This window comes from Impatiens glandulifera, chromosome 1 (assembly GCF_907164915.1).
Source record: "Impatiens glandulifera chromosome 1, dImpGla2.1, whole genome shotgun sequence".
Lineage (NCBI taxonomy): Eukaryota > Viridiplantae > Streptophyta > Magnoliopsida > Ericales > Balsaminaceae > Impatiens > Impatiens glandulifera.
The window spans coordinates 27,696,148-27,721,643 of NC_061862.1; the positions used below are offsets into that span (position 1 = coordinate 27,696,148).

Here is a 25,496-nt window from a genome sequence, read left to right on the forward strand (position 1 = left end):
TTTAGTCAAAAATATTTTTAATAAAATATTAAGACATGTGTCATTTGATTTATTTATAAATAAATAAAAATGGTGAGCTTAATTCCTTAGTTGCCTACCCTGTTTCCTATTTCTGCTCCGAATGAAACACAAAACAGTAAAAATAAAAATAAAAATAAAAAATGATTGTTTTTCCCCTTCATGTGAGAAGCACCATCAATTTTGATGTTGACTTTAAAATGGCAATGTAACTAAAGTAAAATAATTTTCCTAGCTAAAAAAAAGGATGAAAATTATTTCAAAACAATATTTAAAAAGATAACATCAATTATTACATTGACTAACACACACAAAGATAATATTAAAGAGTAATAACACAAATAAACTAATGATATATATATAAAAAAAATCTCTATAAAAGACTTAGGTCAATAAATAGTTATAGGCAATAAAAAGAAAACCAAGTCAAGACATAAAAAAAAAAAAAAAAAAAAAAAAAGTATGTTGCATCAGCTTGCAAAAATTATTCATTTTTATGTAAGTTAAAATCCTCTGATTCTAATTTTGCTGAATAATACATTTACACAGACTATTCTGACTGACTGACTATTTTTCAAACGTTATCCAGTTAAATGACTCATCTACCCCCCTCACCTCCAAGGAAGTTGATGTCTATCAAGATCAATAAAAGGAAAAGAAGAAGAAAAAACAGCTTTGATTGGCAACAAAAGTCATCATCCAGCAAAATGGAATGATACATGTACACCACCACCACCACCACCTACTATTGAAAAGGATATTTCCGTCATTTGACTATTCCGAATCTGTGTCTATAGAAAGATAGAGCTTCGGTCTTACAGAACGCTTTTGACGAGGGAATGTGAATGGGCTATCAGATCTTTCCCTAACAGTTTTGCCATTTCTATTATCGGTCATACTCAGAAGCAACGACGCTGCAAGAAGAAACACAATTAAGTAGTAGAATTTAGAGAGACCAATTTCAGGTTCTTATCAACTAAGTTTTGGGTTATGAATGAAAAAAGCACATACCAGAGTCTGCCAGACAGCTCAAAGACCCGTCCTTTTGTAACTGCTGCTGCTGCTGCTGCTGAGGACTCACTCCATTTGGTATACCAGATTCATTATGATTATTATTACCATTGCTGCCACTATCCCCCACTCTAAGCGAGATCCAATCCACGCTACTGCGAATGTTAGTTGATGCCTCTGGTTGGTTTCTCACGTCAAGCTGTATAGAGGGTGATGCATCAGCAGAAGGCCTTGTAGGAAGAAATATCTGAAGAGAAGGATCGTTCCCTCCAAACGCTAGCGGATTATCAACTAAGCCTCCGTTCATATCGGCACTAGAATGATTATCAACACTGGATTCGTGAGCAAGAGCAGCAACCGCAGTCCCACCTACTATGTCAGTTTCCGGATTCAAATTGTAGCCATTCATCATTGTTGGACAACTAATGGAACCATGCGGCAAACCAACCAATGAATTCGACCCATCAGCTTCAGGACTGAACAACTGGAAACTTGAAGAACCTGGCTGACTACCTGAAGGCAAAGGCCAAATCCCAAAGTCATCATCAGTACTGCTATTGAAAAGACCCATGCCTGTAGTACCAATAATAGCATCTTCAGGAAATGGATCTGGAATTGGAATTCCATGTGGTGGAATGGGGAAAATGCCAGCAGCAACACCCGTTTCTTCAATACTGTTTGTGTAGACGTTTCTAGAAGAAGGCATAATAATGTCGTCGTTCTCGTCTTCTGAATCACTGAGGACAATTACTTCCTGATCTTTTAAAGGAGCAGATGGGTTCTGATTTGGAAACCCAAAACGGTTCTCAAGATTGAGTGATATCGAATCTAGTTCGACCCCATTGTTGACAGAGAATTCAAAGTTTCCACCACCATTCACACTAGCATCTTCACCATCCCTTCCACTACCGGTTGCACTACTGCTCATCGGAATAATGTTGTTGAGAGGGTGATTTTCAAAATTGTCCTGTAAAGCTTCCTGCTTGCTGACTTTCCAGGAGCCATTACAGTTCTTCTTAATTCCAAGTATTAAACCAGGACGGCTATCAGAACCACCACCTTCTTGTTTGACATGTTTAAGAGCTTCCAGTTCAGGTTTAACTTCCGGACATAGAGATCCATCTCCAAAGTGCCATAACCCAAGTTCTCCAAGTTCCCTACGATCACTTTCAGCCTTAGCTCGCCATGAACCATCAGGTTTCACCTCAATTTCGGAAATATCCTCTCCACAATTCTGGATCTAGTATCAACCAATTAAAAAAATACTTGTTGGTACAAAAAGGAATATTGATATAAGATATTTGCTAGAAAATCACATTCAGTACCACCTTGGATATGATAGGGTTAAAGTATGGATCTATAATGAGATTCTCCAGGGCATAATTTTTTACACAATTTGGGCACTGCCACTGCATCCACATAAAAAAATTGATATAAGAAACAAAAAAAGCGCAAAACACATTCGACACTTCATATCTACAACAGATAAAAAGCGGAAATACTTGGATAATTGTCTTTGAATACTTGCCTTTCTGGAGCGTTCATTCATCCTCAGAAACACCTCAAGATCAAAACAACCCATGTGAAGACACGGCTTGAATCTCCCAGCAATCTTCATCCTTGAAGCACTCATCTGAAATAAGTTTAAGAAATAAATTTTATATGTTCAATTATACATGATGGAGGCCCTAAGCTTTTCCATGTCAGTGAAGAAATATTTCTCTTTTTCAAGAATATGACTGTTATTTCTTCTTTTATTGCAAAAAAGAATAAGACGTTAAACATTATGGAAGATGGAAAAAATTCATGACACAAGTTTATCATGTAGTTTCCCATGTCAAAAGTCTTATCAAAGCAGATATTATCTATAAGGTTTGCCACTAAACACACAGCATACTAGTTTTAGCATGAAATCTTATTGGTTTGTCCAAAGTCAATATCCCAGCTTAAGCTTAGAATTCCATAATCTTTCTAAGAATTGTCTTTTTTATTCCTTTCTTTTTTGTATGTGGCAGCAATTTAAATCTAAATTCAATAGGATAACAGGAGTATAGGCATTAAATTTTCTGCCACTAAGTTGGAATTTCTGAGGGTGCTTACAGGGCATCTTAAACTGACAGGAATACAGTCAGCAACAACTTCCAAATCACTGTCACTATCATCAGCCTTTCCTGTGGCATTTCCACCACCAACACAACGGCAGACACGGGCAAGAGCATCTTCGAATTTCTCACCAACTGACTCCTTGGGTATCATGTTAAGAACCTGTTCAACAATATAACAATATTACAAGTGAAATTCCAGCAGCATAAAATCATTTCCCACCCACCAATCGAACCTAAAATAAAAACCTGACTCATTTTTTGTTGTTACACAATTACATATGAAAAGAGCATATCAATAGAACTTCTATCTATCCACGATACAGGTAGAAATTCCATTCTACAATTTTTCTTGTTGTCCCTTTCGGTGTTATACCATTTATCTTTAACAAAGTTCATTTAATTTAAGGGGTTATAGCTGAAAATCCAGTACCAAACAGTATAAGAATATGTAAAAGAGCAAAAAGGTTCAAGAAAGAAAATATCAAAAACAAAGTCTTGAGAATAATAACATATCATCGAAATGTGTTATACCATGTTATGGGGTTATAGTTGAAAAGCCAGAACCAAATAACTGAAATTAGGGGAAGAAAATAACTAACATCTGATTAATATTTAATAGAGGGATTTACATAACTCAGCCAAATTAACAATCATAAATATGAAATAGGAGGAAAAGGAAATCTAATGGCACATATGCTTTAGTTCAAGAACTAGTTCTCCTGACCTCTAAATTCTAGATGTTAGGGTGTGATGCCCCAAGACTTATTGTATCCAAGTCAAGATATAAGAAAGAAAGATCTCTTATTTTCCCCCAAAACGAAAGATCTTTCATTGGAGATGCCTAAAGATGTGAAACCATCTCATCTGGATAGTTGCTTTAGTATAAAATTACATATTCTTAATACAAGGTTATTTTCTTTTCACAAAAAAATAAAATATTACCTGTTCAAAAGTACGCCGTCTGACAAGGCGGACACCCAAACAGAACACACGAGAATCAACTCCTGTTAAGGATATTTTGTTAATGCCATCTCTGGTGCATTTTGTGATCTGAGAAACCAAGAAACAATAAAAGGGGGAATATACTTAGTACCAAAGAAAGAGGAAATACAATAAAGTAGAAAGAAAACCAAACAAAATCACTTTAGAGTTGTTAAAGTGAATGGCAAGGAAATTCACAAACCAACAGGTACCCAATCCTATTCAAAGATGTTGCCTGAGAATGCGTTATGCTTATAACAACCTAATATAAGAAAGATTCGTGAACAAAAAGATATGGAAACTATTAGAAGTGATAACCAACTTACTATTGGCCCTTCGTCACGACCATTAGTGCCAAGCAACTGTGAGCCAGGTCTGTTGATTGCTCGCACGGGCACATCTGAATACACATTTATGCAACAAAATGAACTTAGGAAACTAAGTTGATAAAGGCAGAGTAAAGCTGCTCAACATAAACAACAAATGATGAAAGAGCAAGAGAACACTAAACCTCAGAACCACCTATGCAAATACATGTTAAAATCAACTGATGGGCATAGTAAAGATATTCAACATAAAACAACCAATGCCCAATAAAGCTCAGAGATTTTGGTTAAGTGTTCTACCAAAAAACTAGAGACTGGAGCAAAATTAGCACATACCATTGACAAGAAGTTCTGCATATTGTGGCCAATGCATCCTAAATGGCACTTTGTCATTCAGAAGCATACACCAAGCCTACAAAATAGTAATAAAATCTTAGGCTCCATACTATAGAAGAAGCTATTATAAGTACAATACTAAACAGAAGAATCACAACCTGAACATCATGTTCTTGTTTCAACAACATGTCCTTTTCTGCTCTATTAAGTTGAAATGTTTTCTCAACTTTCTGCATCGGGTTTGTACTGAAAAATACAAACAAAAAGTTAAAATTGTACCAGGATAAATAGGAAAGAATATCCATAAATGACGTCAACCCAAAAAATCACACAAGGCAGGGACTAGGTACGTGAGTGCCAGCACAACAGTACAAGGAAAAAGTAAGTAAAATGCAACAAGAATAGTTCCAATAACCAGATTTTAAACTAAGATAAGACAGAAGAATCAATCAGGATGACAAAAGCATATAGCATTAGTATTAAATTCAATCAACAAACAGCAGAAAATATTGAGAAAATTAAGATATTAATTGATCAAAGATATTCAAGAGGAAATTCAATATACTTTTTAATAGTTAAGAATTTGTTTAAACTATTCCATAGCAGTAAGTACCAACTTTAATCAGAAGGATTGAGGTCTATATCTTGGAAATTGTTTAGAAGCCAACAGAACAAATGACAAGATTTTAGAGGGAGCTTTGATTCCTAAACATTAACATATTATATGTGTGCAAAGTCCAACAGTCATTTGTTATATACAACGTTCCACTAACAACTCATTCTTTACAATGTTGGAAGATTGCAAGTAAATGTTGTAAAGAGTATTATAAAATGGGTAGTAAATATAATCCTTTTAATTGTTAAATCTTCAAACGTGTAAAATAAAATTGATGCCAATTATATCAACAGAGAAGAGCTAGAAATGTGATACAGAGAAAGGAAACCTACGATGAAAAACAACACAAACACCACATGACCAAGAAATATAAATATTCCATTATCAAGCTAGGATACAAACTTCTAGGGGGGGAGAAAACTGATTAAATATCAATGTATTCTAGGTACTCACCCATCTGTAGGAATAGTTGTAGTAATCAATTTCACTGGAGACAGTGGATGACCCACAGGCATTAAGAAGCTGCATGCAGAAACAAACATCTATAAGCAACGTGCGCAGTAATCAAGTGCAAGAACACTCAACCACCTTCACAAGTCTGAAAATCAACGAGGGGGTAAGTGAACATAAACATTCGAATGTAAAAGCTACTAAAACAATACACAGACAAGCTCAATAATCTCTAATTAGTAATAACATTAAGTAGTCAAGAATTTAAACTTAAGTTACAAACACTGTAAGAAATTGGAGAATGGTTACATGCACTTCAAAACCTGAAAGTAAGCAGCTGTTCTCGAAAAGAAACACATGATCTAGACATTCTCAGGATAGAAAAGCATAGACTAAATGGAATTAAGTGCATGTAAATAAGGTAAATGTATATTTGAAACAAATGAATGGCCCCAAAGAAGGTAGAACCTTGGAGGTTACTGAACAAGTTCGCCATGGATGAACAAAATAGAACAGAGAGTAAAAGCAACATGGTGCTAATAATATAAGAATAGAGAACCTGAAGCGATCATAAAATTCCCTTAAAAAAGAATGACACATGTCAAGTATTACAAAAATGACTCTATCACAAACTATGGGAAGGAACTTACGGGTCTCCACGGTTGATTCTACAGATTTCACAGTAAAAGATATCAGGGGTAGCAGGAATAACACCATCTGTTGGTTTATCTGGAATAAGAACACAACCAATATGCTGCCATACATGGCATCTTGGATCCTCACACTGCAAATAAATAAGCCAACGTGGAAATTGTCAGCTGACAAAGATCATTATATCACAGTAAATAGATAGGTGGAGTATCACATGATCATATTCCCCTGACTTGTAAAAATATTTTGACTGAAGGTGATCTGTGAACCACCTTGGCTGACAAGTTAGCAAACTTTCACTACCTATGTATATACACAGAAAAAACTAGATTGATGGAATCCCATCCAAAGGCCAAGTAGCCTTGACATTCACTCCATGAGATATCTTATGCATTATTTTGAAGGAGAAAATATGTGTGAATCTAGATTTCAGTAGCAAGCTGCTACTATCAGGAAGGTCCATAGTACAGGTTGAGATGCCCAGAACAGATCTCAGAGAAAGAACCTAGACCAACCATTTGCCAATAGGAACACAAAAACAAAACACCAATCCAGGGAAGCAAATGGATCATATAACATAGTGTAGTTATGACAAACAGGTAAATACTGAATCACTTATACCAGGAAAGTCTGGATCATGATTAACATTATTGTGCTCAGCTCAAAGAAAAAAGGCTGCTTTGATTATGTAGAATCAAGGATATCAACCATGTGATGATTATACTCAAACATGTCTGAGCTACAAGAAAGTCATTAGCATACATATTTTCCAGCACGTTTTCTGGTGCTCCTCCCCCACCCAATTTTATTGTACATAGATGCACTGTGTGAGAATGTTAAAGAGTATTTGGTAGTAAAACCTTAGTAAAAAATGCTCCAAGCTTTTTTAGTGAAATGTTAGTTGGAGAGTTTTGTAGCAGATGTAGAGAAATAAGTGTTGATTTCATTATAAAAAGCTAAAAGAAATAGCATGTTTTATATCCTATCACATAAAACGGGATAGTATAATGGCATCTTCGTGATATAAAATGTAACAACATGATACTAAATTTCATTATGCACCAACAGTGTAAGATGACTAGACCAAAGGGAAATTATCTCACCAGCAACAACCACCCTAGAGTAATCGCTGTTGGTAAAGATTTCTCAATCTATATACTATCATTTTTATACTATCATTTTTCCTCACTTTCATGTGCACAACAATTCATAAAGTAGGTAGTCCTGGTTTTATTCTCAAGAATTCAAAAATAATCTTTAAATTTGTTAACTAATGAATAAGTGAAGACTAGCCAGGTTACAACATCATTTCTAAATTAATGGACGTTCAGAATTTCAAAGATGACTTCTTTCACACAAGAATAAACCTGCTTATCACCTTCTTATATCCTCTTAAATCCCTCACAGGACAATACCTATTGATATCTCTCATCTGTAATTCATTAAACCCATCTTGCATTTTCTTTTAATGAAAAGTTGACCTTTTCAAAAAAAAAATCTATTGATATCTGAAATCCTCGACCAATTTTATCCCCGTCAACAGTTATATGCTAGAATGAATGGACTCACAACTCAAGTATATTCACATTAAAGAGTCAACAATCCATTAACTATACTATTACAATGCCCCATTTATCAAGTAGAATAGTTTGTTGAAGCAAGTACATTTTTGGTTAGGATCATAGTCCCCATTAAAAAGTTTACACGAAAATATAGCAACTTTTTCCCATCATGGACAGGAGAGACCTTTTTTATTTGCATAATTGGACACAGGTGTTAACAGAATTAACTACTGATATGAAAAGATGCACATATTATTGCATAATGGAAGTAAACAAATTCAACCTAGAAGCAAAAAGACCTAGAAGCAAAAATAGATATACAAAGCTGAAATTTCATATTAAATAGAGGAGCAAAAGTGTAACACCACTACCAATTTCAACTGCATGCATGTATATATGACCTAACCTTCTAAGAAAACAAAAGCATGTTTAGATTAAACCCACGTCGCAAGTAGGATAAGGGCAAACAGGATTCAATCCCTAAGGACATAGAAAGATAAGTAGCGTGTTTTAGATTACCTTAATCATTGAATCAGTCTGTAACGAACTTCCACATGGGCAACGTGTGTTTACCACCATCTGATAAGCTTCTTCTACTTCTTCCTTAAGCTTCGTACCACTGTCTGAAGCAGCCTGAGATTTTGAGGCCAAATCTGTTGCACCGTTAACTGGCAGTTTTCTGGGGCATGAAAACACATACATATCTTAATTAAACTAAGAGGTATGTGTAAAAACCAAGGTACGTTATAAATATACAGAAAGAGAAAATAATATAATAGACGTGCTAAGAGAACTCTCAACTCATATTAGTTACAAGCATACTATCACGTTGGCAAAGAAGGCAATCTAACCAATGTGATAACAAAAGAAACACCTGTAAATATCATCCACCAATCTTGCCACTTCCTCCTTTCCAAAAGCATTTTTCTTTGACCATGTAGAAGAACCTATATAGGAAATAAAAACATTACATAGATTAAGTCCAGAATTCAAGGACTTTCCAAGTAATAGAACTCTCCTTTAGAAAACTGGAGCATAATAACAATTCAGCAAGGATAAAAGCCTTGAGTTGTGTGATACAAACAAAACGTAAATGCAATCTGTATTTTTTTTAAATAAAATTAAAAACAGTTAAGACTCTTCACATTCAGCATATCAGAAATTTACAAGTAATACTAGCCCCTTGTCTAATGAGAACACATTGGTGAAGGATCGAAAACCTATAAAAAATTACCTATGGAAAATGAATTTCTTTGAGCACATTATGAGGAGCATAAAGTCTAAGGGAAGAAATGGTTAAAACCACTGTGATAAAAATGTTTAAAAAACATTTCCCCTTCATTTTTTCTCCAACAATTTTCATTTTGAATCTAGCAAGAAATTACAAATGAGAAGGATGAATCATGTCAAGTTGAAATGTGGTAAACAATACAGAGTAAAGGGAGGAGGAACACATTTATGTGCGATAAATGTCAGCTATTGCAAGACCCATGAAGGTCATTAATAGTTTTCCAGTAGAGTATGGTGCATTTTAGTCAAACCATTCAGGGCAAACATATCGCAAACCCTATGCAAAACTGACTGAGATGTAAAACTAACATGTCAGGGAGTCATATTAAAGCATCTAAGTCAAGAAAATCCTGAATATATAACTAAGGTGTGATAAACATTGAATCATAGATGGAGGATTAGATTGTTAAAGAAAGAAAAATAAAGAAATCAAAAGGTTGGGATAATAATAAGGTTACCTCGTTCATCACATAGAATAGAAAATATCCTGTCAACAAGGTCCTGCAGAGGGATCATTGTACTGATATAATTTCCATTCAAAATGATCCAACAAAACAGCATCAAAGAGAAGAGTAACAAGCATGTGGAACTAGGCACAAATGATCTCATGCGAAACAATTTGGGAGAAAAAAATGGTAATTTCACCAGTAAAGCATCTAATAGTCACAGTTGCAACCAACTCAACTTAACTCCTCACCTGCAAATAGAACCCTTATTCTAAAACTATAATTAAGCAAGATCTTTCAGAGGAAATTTTAGCCCAAGAATCTGACGCAACACTACAGAGAAGAACATGATATAAGTTCAAAGATATTAAGATTGTAAACTGTTTTATAACTTTGATGTCTTTTAAGTTCTAATACAACACTACAGAGAAGAACATCATACTACTAGTTTTGCAGTTTTAAATTTATATAATACCAACATAGAGAAAAAAATTTAAACATTATTCCGAATAAATCTATATAAAGTGTTACAAACAATGGAAATTTTCAAAGACAAGTATGAGCAAACCTGTTTTTTTCCTTGCTTTGAACAGCCCAGTTGAGTAAGAACATCTTTAAGCTCCTTGATTCTAAAATGCAGCAATTTCTCCTAAAAGATAAATGCATATCAATACTTATTACAAAATCTTTAAGAACAGATGCAATCTAACAAGGATGTTAACAACATAAAATAAATGTGATAATATAACAGTAGCAAAAAACTTCAGACAGTAGGCTGCAACCCCCCCTAGATGCTCTAATGGGAACTTGCCTAGTCGTAAATCCCAAAGGCCAAACTGCCTCCCCACCCCATCAGCCCCTATAAAAAATATGGATGGAATAAGCTAGTTAAAACACAAACAGTCTGCAATTACTTATACAACCTCTTCCACTGAACTGGCCTTAGTCAAGTTCTCCTGTTGGGCTATTTATGCTTCAAAATTTACGTTTGCTCAATAAACAGTGGCTGTATGGGAACCCAGAAAAGAAAATTAGCATTGGTTGCTTCCATACATACCAATCTACTTCATTCATATGTCAAAAATATCAACCAAGAACCTCCAAGTAAGGTACTCATTTATAAACACCTACTTCTGCCAACTGCATTGAACAATAAACATCAATTTTATAACACTATCCAAATGATTATAGAAAGCATCTGACCCTCTTACAATCCCAAATGTACAAGAAAAGTGGTGCCGGAGACGTATCTTGTGATTGGGCTCGTATCGTTTTGAAATTCTCAAACACGGTGCAACATTAATTGTATGTGCTATAATCCTTTTAAGGCAATGAAAATCTCCAGCTAGAGGACTCGCACGACAGAAAAGGTCGATTCCGAGCGGAGTTCGGGATAGGTTTATGGGAATTTAAAACCCGATTTCCTCTATAAATTCTCCGATCCAAATGGCAGATAAGTTTCCATAATTATAACTTTTCTTGTTAGAAGGGCAAATGTCCGTTAAACTACCAAAAAAGGGTAAACACGTGTGAGAATGACATTTTCCTTCTTTCGGAAAGTAAATTTGATCATTTCTCGCTTTATTTTGAAATAAAGGTCAAGCGAGCGAGCGCCCTTCCTTTAGCTTAACGGCTCCGCCCTTTCTATCCATCTCTTTTTCTAAATGGATATTTAGGATCTCTTTTTTAAAATGGATATTTAGCGATCACTTTTTAAAAAAGACTTTGAGACACTTGTAATGCGCGCAGAGATTCCAGTGGACAACTTCTTAGCAGAGCCCTAATTTGTTTCGCTCAAGTAAAATCTCGCGATTCCCATATATCTGCTCTATCCACCACCCAACACACCAACCAAACATGTATGAAAGTCTACTTCTTATAGCATGCCCCCAAGCTATGTAATCCTCCAGATTAAGTAGTGTTCATCTAACAAGCCATCTAACTATGTAGTGCCCTCAAGTATTCACAGTCTTTGTTTGAAATCCAAATAATCACAAAGACTACACATGCATATGCTTAACATAAAGTCTAAAATGAGTGGCTAATCAGAAGGCAACAAAATGTAACATATAGAGGGATCAACTTTTAACAGTAAGAACTGTATACGGAAGAACCAGTCATCTGTACCTTACAACTAGATACTAAATCCATTCCGACCTCGCTGTAAGCACTAACGGTGAAGCTCGTCAACAGGTAACAAGTGATAACAGCTAGAGTTCATCCAGCTATCAAACAACAATAAAAACCTAATCAGGATCAATAAAATTATGGAGAAACAATAAACTCTAACGAAGAACATCATAATCAAGGAGTATAATGGAATCGGAAATTCAAAATCGAAGAAACGAATTGCCGAATCATAATTATACAAAAACGATACCAGCTGCAATAGCCTCCGATACAAGCGAATCGATCGCTCGAGTTCAGTTCTCGAAAATAAACGGCAAAAATAATGAATCGATGAGATCTTTATAAGTGACTGAATAAACCTATCGATGAATGGCTCTTTCTCTCTCCCCTCCGCTTGCGTTTCGGATTCCTCTTTTGACTGAAACTCGCCGGGAATGACCTATCCTGTCTTCCAATACCAAATTCCGGACATGTCGTCGTTTATTCATTCGAGTTCATCAATCGGAAAATGTCCGGGTTTTGATTGTCTGTAACTGAGTAACATTATGCCAAAGTATTATCCACCGTTAAATATAGAAGATATATAATAAGAGACGTCCTTGATTTGGCTACTACTTGATTAAAAGTAATAACAGATCAACGCCCTTGATTTTGTATCTAGGTCAAACAGTGGCAATAATCTGACGGTCAGGATTGAAACCCTTTTAGTAGTGTTCGCAGTTTATTTGCGCCTTGGATAATGTGTGTTCCGACGGCGCTAGTGTTCGGAGAAAAAGGAAGCTGCAAGCATGCAACCGAATGGTAACGCACAAATTCTTACTGCCTAAATAACATATTCACCCTCAAACTTATCTGAATCATGCAATTTGTCCCCAAATTTACTTGTACTACAACCGGACAAAGTACCATTTGTTTTTTTTTAAGGATAAAAGTACGATTTGTTTATAAAAAACAAGAAATTGACTTTTAGTATAGTGTTGGCTCGAAAAAAAATTATAGTGATATAAAAAAATAAATAAAAATTATACATAAAATTAGTGGATGAACTAATATATTCTGCTATTTTTTATCTGAATTGTTTTTGTTAGGAATGGTTTTTCTCTTTGAACTGGTATTTATGTCTCGCACCAATCCCTTGATTCTATCTAAACATTATATAATATTACTTATTTATTATTTGTATTTTATAAGAGTTTATTTTTTATAATAATATATATTTTAAATATATTACAATATAAATAATATTAAAACATTTGTTTATATAATTTTATGAAATAATTTTTTATTTATAGAAAATACGGTAATAATGACATTTCACTGAGATTATTCAAAATCGAATAAAAAAAATATCTGAAGTAGAATGGGACGGGAAAGTAAACGCATTTTCCACTCTAAACCCGGAGTGATAATTGTGAATTTTGCTTAAAAAATTAATATTAGGAAATAATATCAGATTTATATTGTAACTATAAAATAAATAATAAAATTTTATTTTATTTTAGAGTGGGCTGAAGCGGATATAGCCTACCAAATTTGACCTTGTCACTGACCCAATGTCTAACGAGAGAGTAAGACTTTAAAAAGATATATAGAAACTAACTATATTGTGTTATATGCGTTGTGTATAGTTCTTGTAATATTATAGCTCTATAGCTTTCTTTGGATTAATATTTTTTTGGTTTATTCAAAATAAAAATTGTATGATAAAGGGTTATTGATAAAAAATAAGATAAATGAATAAATTACTATTTTATATTTAAAATATAATTTAATAAAGTAAAAAAAAAAATTGATAATTTAATTGTTAAATTAAATGATTTGAATATTAAAATTAGATTGATGTGATGAAAAAAAAATCAAGAGCAAACCAACTTGGTCAAGATAAAGTTCGGTAAAACATGAAAATTTAAACTCATATGACTGTCTATTGTTTAATTTTCAAAATCCTAAGAATGATTTTGGTAATAATGTAATTAGAATTGAAATTAGAGGTGGTATAATGAAAATCATGTCAATGTAATTTTATCATTCCATAAATAGTAATTTTAATCATCTTTTTATTAATTTTCAAATAATATTTTATTATTTTATCATCTCCAACAAGGTTAATATGTTTAATCGATAATAAATTTATTTTTTAATTTATAAACTTAAAATGTGAAATCGATATATATTTTTTAACTTAGTTGGTTAACATTTCGAATTAATATGTTATTTTTTAATTTAAAATGTTGAACCGATATATTATATTTTAGAATATAAAAATTTAACATGTGGAACCAATATATTTTTTTTCAATTTAATAAATTAATACGTTGAATTATATATATATATTATTTATTTTTATTGAGAATTGAACTTTAGAAAAAAAAATTTAACACTTAAATTATTTTAAGAGGTGTTTCAAACCAATATCTTTTTCAAACATAAAAATTAAAATTAAATTAAATAATTTTTTCAAACATAATAATTATAATTCTATATTTTTTTTTTCAAACATACATAGATTATTCACATTGACATGTTGGAATTTGAATTAAAATTATAATCTAGGTTATTTGAAATTTGGAATAAAATTATAATATAGGTTATTTGAAAATAATGATGGTACTAAAGTTTTATCTATCCCATTTAAAAAATTTAAAATAATTATTTTAAGTAAATAAAATCAAACTAATTATAATTAAGGCAAAAAAACATGATGTAATAATTAAAATAATGGTCAAGAAAGATAAATAAAATAATTTGAGATAAATGTTATATTCATTTTATCTTGAATTAATTTTAATAGGTAAAAATAATAATTGAGGATAAATGTTGTATCAATTTTATCCCAAATAAATTATTTATAAAACATTAAAAATATATAAATAAATATATAAATAGGCAAAATAAATGTCATGTATATTAAAAGAAAATGTATATTTTGTAGGTGAAAAATGGACAAAAATAATTGAAAAAATATCAATTTCAAATAAGTTTTAAGGCTGAAAAATTGTCGGAATCTACTATAATCGAAATCAAGAGAAATTAGCGCATCAGACATCACAACCATCAGATTAGCGTTGGAATGTCATACAACGCCTAGCAGTTAGTCGTGTGTCGCCCACTGTAACAGAAGAGACGTGCATTCACAAAGATGCGGAACGACTAAGGCGCGCTTCAGTGATGGGCTAGCGCTGACGAAACGCCAAGACGCAACAACGCATTGACAGAACGCAGGCAGAATGCCTGAGCGTTCGCATTTTAACCCAAAACGACGTCGTTTTGCCTCTGATTTGTCTTATTTCTCGTGATGAACAACAATCATCATCGATCGAAACTTTTGATTTTCTAGAGTGGAACTCAATCGATACTCAACCAAATCGGCTAATTCAAAAGCTAAAATGATCTCCCTACTACGGTGGTTATTTTACCTACAATCCTAAGCTTCATCATCGCTTACATCAAGCAATTTGATGAAGAACAGACAAGCTTCCCCTGGGCAAACCGAAGACGAGGAATCCACTCCTAAGCTCTTAATCAACCCCGAATAAAATCCGCCATTAAAATTTCCAAACTTTTCTTGAAAATTTCGAATTTTTGTGTAAGGCTGTAAAACTTGGATCTAGGCATTCATGAAGCTTCTAAAAGAGTGTACGAGTGTTCTCCAACTCACAATAAACTTCCAATTATACCTTAATTCGATTTACAAATTAAAATTGAAATTTTTACATTTAGTTTGACCGATCTTATATAATGTCTGATTGTTTAATTTTTTGATTGAAAACAATCATAAGATCGTTTATAAACTTTCTACCTAAACAAATTTAAATCAATCGATCAAAATCAAAAGTATCCAAATTTGCTTTTGAAAATTTTCAAAATCAGGTTTTTGTTCTTAAGTTATAGCTCAAGAACAACAACCCAAAAACCTTTTTAATACGTTTATACGGATGTTAGGAACATATTCTAGCCAATTCCAAACAATTCCGATCATGTTTGATAAAAACACTATTTTTTTTTATAAAAATAAGAATTTCAGTTATTGAATTGGTCAAAATGAACAGGTAGTGTTTTGGTTTAATTCAATCAATCATATGAAGTATAAGAAAACTATTGACAAGCTCCTTTCGCTTCATCAAACCTTAAAAATCAAAAACCCGTTTTTCTTTAAAAACTATTTGATTTGAATTGAACATCATCACGATCGAGTGATGCATTAGGACAATGTTATAAATGATCCATGAGACTAAGTGAAGCTCCACATGCCTTTGGATCAATGGATCAATGCTCTAGTCAAAATCATTTAACATTCAGTTTGATGTTCTACACGACCGACCGAGGGTCTAACTCGGTTCGACCTTCTCGAGCTCCAGCACCAAAATAGAGCTTTAATCCTTCCGACCGAAAAAATCAAACCCCCTTACACCCGACCGAGAATTCCTGAACTCGACCGAGGAATCTCACACCTAACCGATAATTCTTAGCCCAGGACTAAGAGCTCCTTGCACCTCGACCGAGGACCTTCTGCACCCGACCGAGGATCCTTAGCCCAGGACTAAGAGCCTCCTGCACCTCGACCGATTGACCCCGGCCTAGGACCAAGAGGGTTTTAGCTCGAGACTGAGGGACCGAGAGGGTCGGTCCTAGGGCCTGTTTGGTTGAAATTTTAGAATTTCAAATTTTAATTTTTTAATTTGAAGCATCAAACCATTTTATAAAAATCTAAAAAAAATAGAAAACAATTTCAAAATATTTGTAGAATATTTTCATACAAAATATTTTGATAAGGGCCTATTTGAGATTTATTTTTAAATCCTAATACATTAAACCGGTACTTTTCATGTACTTTCCACAACAACTATCGACATCAATCGCAAGTACCAGTATTTAAATACTGTTTTATAATTTTAAATGCAAGAAAAACATGTAAATGTTTTAGACCCGAAGAATAATTGGTTAAATAAAACGTAATAAAACATTTTTTCAAAAGTCAAGATTTTATAAAATAGATACCGTTTTTTACCAAGTACAAGGATATAATACGAAAACCCTTTCTCGAGTATTACTAAACAACGAATTCAAAATAATCTCTAGTTAAATATATGTTTGTATACTTATATAAAACATGTTTATTAACTAATATTTTATAAAAAATATATTTTTAATTAATTTAAATAAAATTTTCCTTATTAAATTTTAAAAAATTATTTAAGATTTGTTAAAATAGGAGAAGATTTATTATTGAATGTAATTATGTTAAAATATGACAAATGTTTTTCCTTTGATTATACGGCTAATTTGATATATATTGTGCTATTTTATTTATTGTTTTTTTCATTAATATTAAATAAATGAAATGTTTATATAAATAAAAATAAACAAACTTTTAGAAATCACAAATACTGTCCACGTGGAATTCCGGACCCACGTTATCTACCATACTACCACTGCTGCACACTGCAATCTCATGAACAGAGTTCCTCTTTCCAAATTCCAACACAGAAGAAAGAACAGAGGAGAAGAAGAAGAAGAACAGGAAGACGGAAAATAGACGATGATAATTTCTTCTACTGCTTCTTCCTCCTCCTCCTCCTCCTATGGTTACAGTTCTTCACCTCTCTGTCGTGATAGCAAACACGGAAGACTTCTCCGAAATCCGATAGCTAATCGGAGCTATCACCGTGAAGATGCCTACAATGTCAAGCTTTCGTGGCGTCACCTTGTACGATCGACGCCATTTCCATCACTAAGAAGCTTATCGTCGACGGTGAAGTGTTTGATGGAGGAGGAGGAATCAGAGTCCTCTGAGCAGAAACCGGAACCTATAGGAATAGGAGCTAATGTTGAGAAAGAAGAACTAGTATTCGAGAGACTCTTCTCTAATCTCAATCAAGCTACTTTGAAAAGAGAACCTGGTAAAATAGCTATTAGATGATTAGATTCTCGTTATCTCTCTCTTCTTTTGTTTCTCATATTGATGCGAATGCTTCTGGCAGGAAGCTTCTCAAGTGCGGTCTTTCTCGTCTCCGGCACCACGGTACACCTTTGTCGTATCTTTCCTTCTATTTGCATACACATACACTGATACACATACAAATACATGTAGATAAAGTCTACCTGATTAGGTAACTTAATTGTTTACTGATTTTTTAGATAAAGTCTACCTGATATTAAAGATCTTGATAATGTTAAGGTAGCTGTTGACGCATAGCTGAGAGTCAGTTCCTTCTTTAATTTTAACATACATTTTTTTCTTTATAGTCTGAATTGTCTTAAATAACTGAATGAGTTGCTTCTCCTGAAGATGTTAAATTCAAACATTTTCTGGAGAATTTGGCATCACAAAGATGAATAGATATAAAACTATTGAATTTGACATAATTATAAGCTGGACAGTTGAAACAGTTCACATTACTGTCATGAAATATTGATGAAATGAGCTGTTATGTGTAATGAAAGATGCATGTAACACTGTGAAGACTTTAGAAGTGGCGTTAGTTTATGATGGATCAATGCTTGGCCATGGCTGATTCATTGCTTGAGTGGAAAAGTCTGGTAGTGCTTTATCGTTCTAAATCACCATCCTTGGGGGTTTATGAATTATGACTGACAAGCCTACTTCTTTATGATGGTTTCTAGTATCTCGTCTATTGGTTTCCAAAGGGATCATTTGATGGGTGATCACTTTGGAAGTCCCATTTCACTGTTTTAATAGTTGTATCTAGTTCTGCGCTTGTAATACAAGCATTAATTTTCAAAACAAAAAATATATTGAAGAGATGTGTCACGTGTGTGCTTACAATAAGATATATTGAAGAGGCATAAATGAAACATTATTTTTTAAGTAAATTATTAGCCCCTTCTCTCCTAATATTCTATGGACAAAATAACATGTTTGACTTTGAAATAATTTTGTATATACACATACTAACATACAGATCAGTCATCAATTAAAAAAGTGCATGGGGATAACATAGATAATTTGCTAGCACAATGAGGAGAAAACATAAGCTGAAGTGGTCTGGATATGTTGAAAAGACTCCTAATAGAGCTATGGTTGAGGACTTGACAACATAATTTATCTTGGTTATCTTGGTAAATGTAATTATCGGTGCTTCAGATCACAGTATATATCTAGCCATCAGTAGTACTGTAGTTGGTAATACTTGTGATCTACTTAAATCATACACAAAAATACTGGGAAGTGGTACAACTAATGGGAATATCATGGATCAATGATAAAGGGATACCTCATTCACGCATTCATCTGACTCAAGAAATGAGGGATTTGCAGAGGATGGATTTCTTTAAGATGATCTGGATTTAATCTTTCATTTTTGGGGGGAAAGATAGTGATTTAATCTTTTGGTATTTCTGTTTTTCCTTTACCTGTTTTTCTCTGGTTCTCTTGGTTGTTGTTTGTGAATGCACTTCTTGTCCACCCCTTTCTGTAATAAAATTTGACCTTTTTTTCAAAACGAATTGAATAAGAAAAAAAAAGGTGAATATCATGCTGAAGTAGTATAGGGTTGGAAGCCTACAAGGATGTCACTTCATATCCCAAATATATGTCCCATCATTATAATTGAAACTGAATTGAGTAATTAGGTCGGTGCAGGGATCCTTGCAATTCCAGCAGTGACGCAAGAAGAAGGTTTTTTGGCCTCTGCTTTGGTTTGCATTCTTTGCTGGGCTTACATGGTAATGAATACAGTCTTACAGAAATAAGCAAAATATTATATTTTGATCTTCTTATATACGTTATTCTAACTACTCTGAAGTGCTAACAGGATGGGAATGATGCAGGTTGTCACTGGGCTACTAGTCGCTGAAGTCAACATCAAGACAATGTGTGAACTGGGTTCTGGTGGTGTGTCATTGGTAAAAGGAATAATCTTGTTCTACATGTCAAGTTCTTTAAGTTTGATAATAAGCTTGTAGAACAATAATGAATTATTAGTACAAGGATCCTTTTTTCAGATTCTAGTGTGAGCATGTGAATAAAGGGTTCATAAAGTATGTAGATATTGAATATGCTGCTGATTATAATTTTGATTAGATAGAAGTAGGATAACTGTTTTTTCTCTGTAATTAAGCTTATGCATTGTAGAAATGCAAGTTCTTAAAGTTCTTGTCGTTTATGAAGCTCTTGCAATGAGTAAAATATTATCATTTTCAATTTATGATTTCTTGTCTTGATAGAATAATATGGTCTCTTCTCTTAATTGGATATTGCTTGGCTGAGCCAAAGGACACTCAATCTACCACCTGGTAACTTATGTCTTTTTGACAGGTATCTATGGCCAAGAGGACTCTTGGTTCAACTGGAGTCCAGATTTCCTGGTAGGTAATTTACTACTAATACCCTTTTATTTGTTTGTTTCCATTGGCCTGGGCGAGTTTATTGTTGGATTACATTTTTCCTTGTAATTCAGTTATTTGGAGCACTAGCCTTCTTCAAAGATTAAATGTAAAAAACCTTGCTTAAACATAGTTATAAACTTTTGACTAACAATTATTTGTTTGTTTATTCACTCAAACTTATAAAATTTATAAACTTTATCTACCTAATATTTACAATTCGACCCCTAACCTAAACCCTAACCCTATGTTTGGCTAGAGAGGAGATGTCTAATGGCTCCTGGAAAACAGTATGATAGTTTGCACGTAAAGGGATTTTACATAATAGAACAATTCAAAAGAAAATGAGACCGAAGCATTAGTAAAGAAATTTGTCCATGACTGGAGCTCATGGCTATATTTACATATCTATATTTACAGATTTATTAGTATTTTTTGGTAGGTTGAGCCAAATCGCACAGGACTTGACAATAATAATTGCTGGCCCCTTTTAATTGAGAAAATGATGAACTTAGTTGAGTATTCTTATCCTGGTTTTGACTAGCATGTGAATATGACTGAATTCAATTTTCATTATGTATTTTCATATATTTGTCAGGAAGATTAAGCTTATTACCATGTCTTCCATAAAGTTGGACTCTGTTCATTGCATATTCTTTTAATCAACCTGAAAATAATCCGGTTATTCTTTTTGTTGTTGCAGCTGGTCATACATCTTCATTCACTACGCCCTTCTTGTTGCTTATGTTGCTCGGTCTTCTGACATACTGACAAACTTTCTTGGAATTCCACTGTAAGAACCATGAGCTGTACTTTTTAGCCATGAAAACCAGAAAGATAGCTATATTTTTTCCTTGTTTATTTTAGCTATAACAAAGTTCTTCCATTTTAGCGTGTATACGTCCACAAGAAATTTATTTATGTGTTTTCTTTGGACGAACCTGTCTATACTATAGAGTGAAACAATAGAATCAGTTTCTCATTTAATGTATCTTGTTAATATTTTCAGTCACTTTATGATCATTATCTGGTATTGATAAACAGATTCTGGTTGCAGATGGGAAAGTGCAACAATATTCTCACTGCTTCTTGGGGGTATCTGTTATTTTGGAAGGTTGGTTTTTGATCATATTCTTTTCCTTTGCAATTTATGTTTCAATGGCTGTTTTCTTATTTATTGTTTTGTTTTTTACTTCCCTTTTGTAACGTTTGAACGCATTGCGTTCTTTTTAATAAAAGTTAACATTTTTCAAAAAAAAAAAATTATGTTTCAATGGTCATATTTCTATCATATTTCAATAGTTTGGTAGGTTATTAATTATCTCCATCAATGGAATTGTTTTACTAAAACTCTTTGTGGGATCTTGCGGAATTTTGGAATAGTAATCGTGTAATTTTATTCAATAGGTAGTAACCCTTTAACTTTCGGTTTTACATGAGTTTCCTAAGATAACTTACTCCCTATAATCATGTAGTGTTTACCTTTTGTAGAGTATTCATAATTATTCAACTCTACTTTGAGATAATTATCTCCCTATTTGTCCAAATACATAAAAAAGTAACATTAATCTAACTATATTCGAATATTCTCTACATACATCGAGTTTGTGCATTTGAGATGTCGATTGGATCACTTTGTGATTTCAAATGAGATTGATGAGCTTTGTATTAATTATCTTTGCACTTTCTCTGGGTAATTGAAACTCCTTTGTTGTTTATTTAATCATATTCAACATTTTTTCATGTGAATAATAGTTGGAATAATGTGAAATTAATATTCTAATGTAGCCAACGGCTTATAGGAGCATTTAATGGTGTCCTAGTGCTTGGTATTATCGTCTCCTTCACGGCTCTTGTGGTAAAATCTCCTGCATCTTTCTTTGCAGATTCATAATTTTACATTTATAGGAGAAGAAATGCAAAACCTCTTTTTACCATTTCAGATAATTAATCTCGTGAGAATTTACACAATCTCAGGTTTTATAATAATTTACAATATCTTACATTAGGCCAAAATGATTATGCTAGGTACCTGTAAATAAAACCATTTGTATTATCAGTTGATATAATGCCAGTAAAATACAATAGTGAGAGAAAAAAAGGAAGAAAAATATCCTTTCTCCTTTAGTTCCACCTGACTAGGTCTGAATGGTCTTTTAGGTAATTGCAAGTGGAGATCTGCATTGGGATGCTCTTCTGAAGGCCAACTTTGAGGCAGCTCCACTAAGTATTCCAATAATAGCACTTTCATTTGTTTATCAGGTAAAAGTATCGTGAATAGTATTTAAGCTGTTGAGCATTAAGTTGTGGATCCATCATATGAAATTATATCCTTCTTGTTTCAGAATGTAGTGCCTGTGATTTGTACAAATCTTGAAGGGAACCTATCAAAAGTCAGGTCAGAATTTTTCTTCAATTACTCACATACATAAGTCTGGAAACAAACTGACAGTTTTTAACCATTGAAAAGTTACTGCGGTACATTAATTGAGATGAACATAGAGGTCTATAAAAGGCTGTCTATTTTTTTATTTCTCTTATAGTTGACATGGAAAAAAGTACAGCCCTACAGTCCTGATAGATTCTTTAAGTTTTTACAGCCTTATAATCCAAGCAATTTAAGAAATCCTTGTTATTCTTTCTTTCCCCTCTTAAGGGTATTGTATCTGACTTTCTTGAGTTGAAATCTTGAGGGTGTGTGATAAAATTAAAAATTAAGTGTCTAAAAAATAAATGCTGAATAAAACAAATAAAAATATCTATATTTGAAGTAGTTGATTTGGTAAAATGCTGAACTAATGTTAGAATAGTCAATAAATACTAAATTACCCTTATACAATTTGATAAATGTTCAGGTTATCTTTGGGTTAAGTGAGATATTTTAGCTTTGACTTATGATTAATTTGAGTTAAATCTAAAGAATTAAGGCCTTGTTAGGATTTGGGTTATTTAAATAACCAATCTAGGTTATTTAAATAATCTTATTTGGTATGAGTTATGAAAAGTTGGGATATTGAGTGAAAAGACTTAGGTATTAATATTTAATGATTTTTTTTAAATAGGGTATTATGGTATTTTCAAATTGTGCAAGTGAAATGTCACCTAGATTAATCAAATTATTTGATAGCAGGCATTTTGCTTATATCTTAAAAATTATTTTGATATACTAAAATTGAAACCCTAGGGAAGGAAACTTCAATTAATAATTAAGTGTAATGATCATCTTCTTCCAAGGAAACTTCATAAAATAGTTGACACTAATGCCATTCTGAAATCACCTTTTCAAGGAGCATCCTTTATTAAAATTGCAATCACTTTTACTAAAAAGCTACCCTTGCCAAGTTCTATTACTTAAATAAATTTTTCAATATGTGGTTTCGTGGTGTAGTTGGTTATCACGTCAGTCTAACACACTGAAGGTCTCCGGTTCAAGTCCGGGCGAAGCCATTTCATTTTTTTAATTCCTTTTTCTAAAAAGAAAATCTAGATAGTGTTGCCAACTTGAATAACTGAAATAAGTATTTTAACATAAGGTTTCGTGGTGTAGTTGGTTATCACGTCAGTCTAACACACTGAAGGTCTCCGGTTCGAGTCCGGGCGAAGCCATTTTATTTTTTTAATTTTCTTTTTAAAAGGAAAAGCTAGATAGTGTTACCAACTTGAATAACTGAAATAAGTATTTTAACATGAGGTTTCGTGGTGTAGTTGGTTATCACGTCAGTCTAACACACTGAAGGTCTCCGGTTCGAGTCCGGGCGAAGCCATTTTATATTTTGAATTCCTTTTTCTAAAAGGAAAGCTATCAAATCTTGTACTTAGTATGATATTTCCATAATAGAACATCCTAGCCTAATATACAAAATGCATCAAATTTTCAGGAGCGCTATTGTCCTGGGCACAGCTATTCCTCTTGCTTTGTTCCTCGTCTGGAATGCTGTTATACTTGGGTCGATCCCAAGTTTTGGAGCAGACTTTAACAGGATCACTGATCCATTGCAACAACTTCGTAATAGTAATGGAGTTGTTGGGGTAAGAAGAGTCTCTTCTTAATTTGCACAATTTTTGAAGTGGCAATTATTCAGATATAACAAAAACTCTTGCTCTGTGCACAGCCAGTAGTGGAGGTGTTTTCGCTTCTTGCAATTGCGACATCCTACATTGGTTTTGTGTTAGGCCTCGCTGACTTCCTTGCTGATTGTGAGTTTATAATTTATTTCTCTTTAAGCATGTAGTCCAGCTTATTTGTGTTATTTATAATTTATTTAATTTTTCTCAATAATTTACAGTGCTAGAGCTCCCGTCTGGCGAAAACAGGCCTTTGCCTTACCTGCTTACTTTGTTTCCACCATTATTGTTGTCATTGTATGACCCTGAAATATTCTTCAAAGCATTGGATTTTGCTGGGACTTATGGAGGTATATAACATGTTACATCATTCAATATGCATGTATTTGAAAACACTTTCTATTTTTGTTTCAATATCTTGATCCAAATACACATGTATTTGGAAACTAAACTTAGTCGGACACAGTTCTTTCTCATATGGATTTGGATATACAAACATTAATTATAAGTGAGTTGTACTTGTACTTGTGATAGCAATGTTCATTTTTCAAGATGCTTATGAGAAGGTAAGTAAAGAATTAGACTTGCTTGAAAGCTGCTATTTGTTTTTGACATAAAGGGTGCCTTGCTTTGTTGTAGTGTTGGTTTTGTTTGGAATTTTGCCTGCTGCAATGTCTTGGTCAGACATGGATTCGGACTCTGGGGAATTACCAAGAATACCATCTCTCGTACCTGGCGGAAGGTTTACCCTTTCTGTCGTGATTGGAGGGGCAGGATTCGTCATTCTTTCCGAGTTGCTGCGAAATTTTGGCAATGTGCTGCAATGATGTTTGTATGTATCCATTTTATTTGTAAATCCTACTTCATTCATCAGGTTACTTGTATTATTATGTATTCCATTTGACTCATTACTGAATACTCTAGAGATTAAAGCCTAATTAATATATATACTTATAAATAGTTAACTTTCTTCTCTGAAAACTAGCAAAATAAAATTAGATCAATGTTATTTTACCTTATTGGATTTTATTATTACTGCAAGAACTTTGAAGAGAGATTTTGAGCCATTACATCTGTTAATTATAGAAAAACATTATAGTTAAATAAGAATAATCTCTTTCACAGGTCATATTATTATTCTTATTATTAATTATGATTTATGC

At 33.1% G+C, this 25,496-nt stretch overlaps 2 protein-coding genes and 3 non-coding genes across 6 annotated transcripts; 4 read left to right on the plus strand and 1 right to left on the minus strand.

The window, feature by feature from the left end:
• Positions 1–470: 470 nt before the first annotated feature.
• LOC124921200 (E3 SUMO-protein ligase SIZ1-like) lies at positions 471–12,413 on the minus strand. 2 transcript variants are annotated; one of them, XM_047461828.1, is made up of 17 exons: positions 12,282–12,413; positions 11,920–12,017; positions 10,361–10,441; positions 9,805–9,847; positions 8,931–9,003; positions 8,576–8,735; positions 6,494–6,627; positions 5,847–5,915; positions 4,936–5,023; positions 4,778–4,853; positions 4,442–4,515; positions 4,077–4,184; positions 3,130–3,294; positions 2,558–2,662; positions 2,358–2,438; positions 1,030–2,269; positions 471–932 (listed from the first exon to the last, which is right to left on the minus strand). In XM_047461828.1, exons 2-17 carry the CDS (start codon positions 11,941–11,943, stop codon positions 793–795), a joined length of 2,661 nt encoding a protein of 886 aa, XP_047317784.1. In that variant the 5' UTR covers positions 11,944–12,017; positions 12,282–12,413; the 3' UTR covers positions 471–792. The 2 variants fall into 2 exon arrangements, with proteins under 2 accessions (XP_047317784.1, XP_047317783.1); XM_047461827.1 differs by having other exon boundaries at positions 12,173–12,413.
• A 4,974-nt stretch (positions 12,414–17,387) lies between these two features.
• Positions 17,388–25,361, plus strand: LOC124921201 (tyrosine-specific transport system-like). The gene is made up of 14 exons (XM_047461829.1): positions 17,388–17,822; positions 17,904–17,944; positions 19,516–19,608; positions 19,714–19,788; positions 20,201–20,250; positions 20,972–21,061; positions 21,326–21,382; positions 22,057–22,126; positions 22,429–22,530; positions 22,614–22,666; positions 24,147–24,297; positions 24,381–24,465; positions 24,555–24,683; positions 24,973–25,361. The coding sequence occupies exons 1-14, from the start codon at positions 17,462–17,464 to the stop codon at positions 25,158–25,160; spliced, it is 1,545 nt and encodes a 514-aa protein (XP_047317785.1). The 5' UTR covers positions 17,388–17,461; the 3' UTR covers positions 25,161–25,361.
• On the plus strand, positions 23,642–23,715 carry TRNAV-AAC. The gene has a single exon. It is a non-coding gene; the product is annotated as a tRNA-Val (tRNA).
• Positions 23,801–23,874, plus strand: TRNAV-AAC. The gene has a single exon. It is a non-coding gene; the product is annotated as a tRNA-Val (tRNA).
• Positions 23,959–24,032, plus strand: TRNAV-AAC. The gene has a single exon. It is a non-coding gene; the product is annotated as a tRNA-Val (tRNA).
• Positions 25,362–25,496: the final 135 nt, after the last annotated feature.

Excerpts from the sequence above, each read along its gene's own strand:
- LOC124921201 (XM_047461829.1), top strand. The coding sequence starts at position 17,462 with ATGATAATTTCTTCTACTGCTTCTTCCTCCTCCTCCTCCTCCTATGGT. Across the intron at positions 19,609-19,713 it reads TTCTTTGCTGGGCTTACATG|GTTGTCACTGGGCTACTAGT; the intron begins GTAATGAATACA and ends GGAATGATGCAG. Across the intron at positions 19,789-20,200 it reads GTTCTGGTGGTGTGTCATTG|GTATCTATGGCCAAGAGGAC; the intron begins GTAAAAGGAATA and ends TCTTTTTGACAG.
- LOC124921200 (XM_047461828.1), bottom strand. The coding sequence starts at position 11,943 with ATGGATTTAGTATCTAGTTGTAAG. Across the intron at positions 4,516-4,777 it reads TGCAGAACTTCTTGTCAATG|ATGTGCCCGTGCGAGCAATC; the intron begins GTATGTGCTAAT and ends ATGTGTATTCAG. Across the intron at positions 3,295-4,076 it reads GACGGCGTACTTTTGAACAG|GTTCTTAACATGATACCCAA; the intron begins GTAATATTTTAT and ends ATTGTTGAACAG.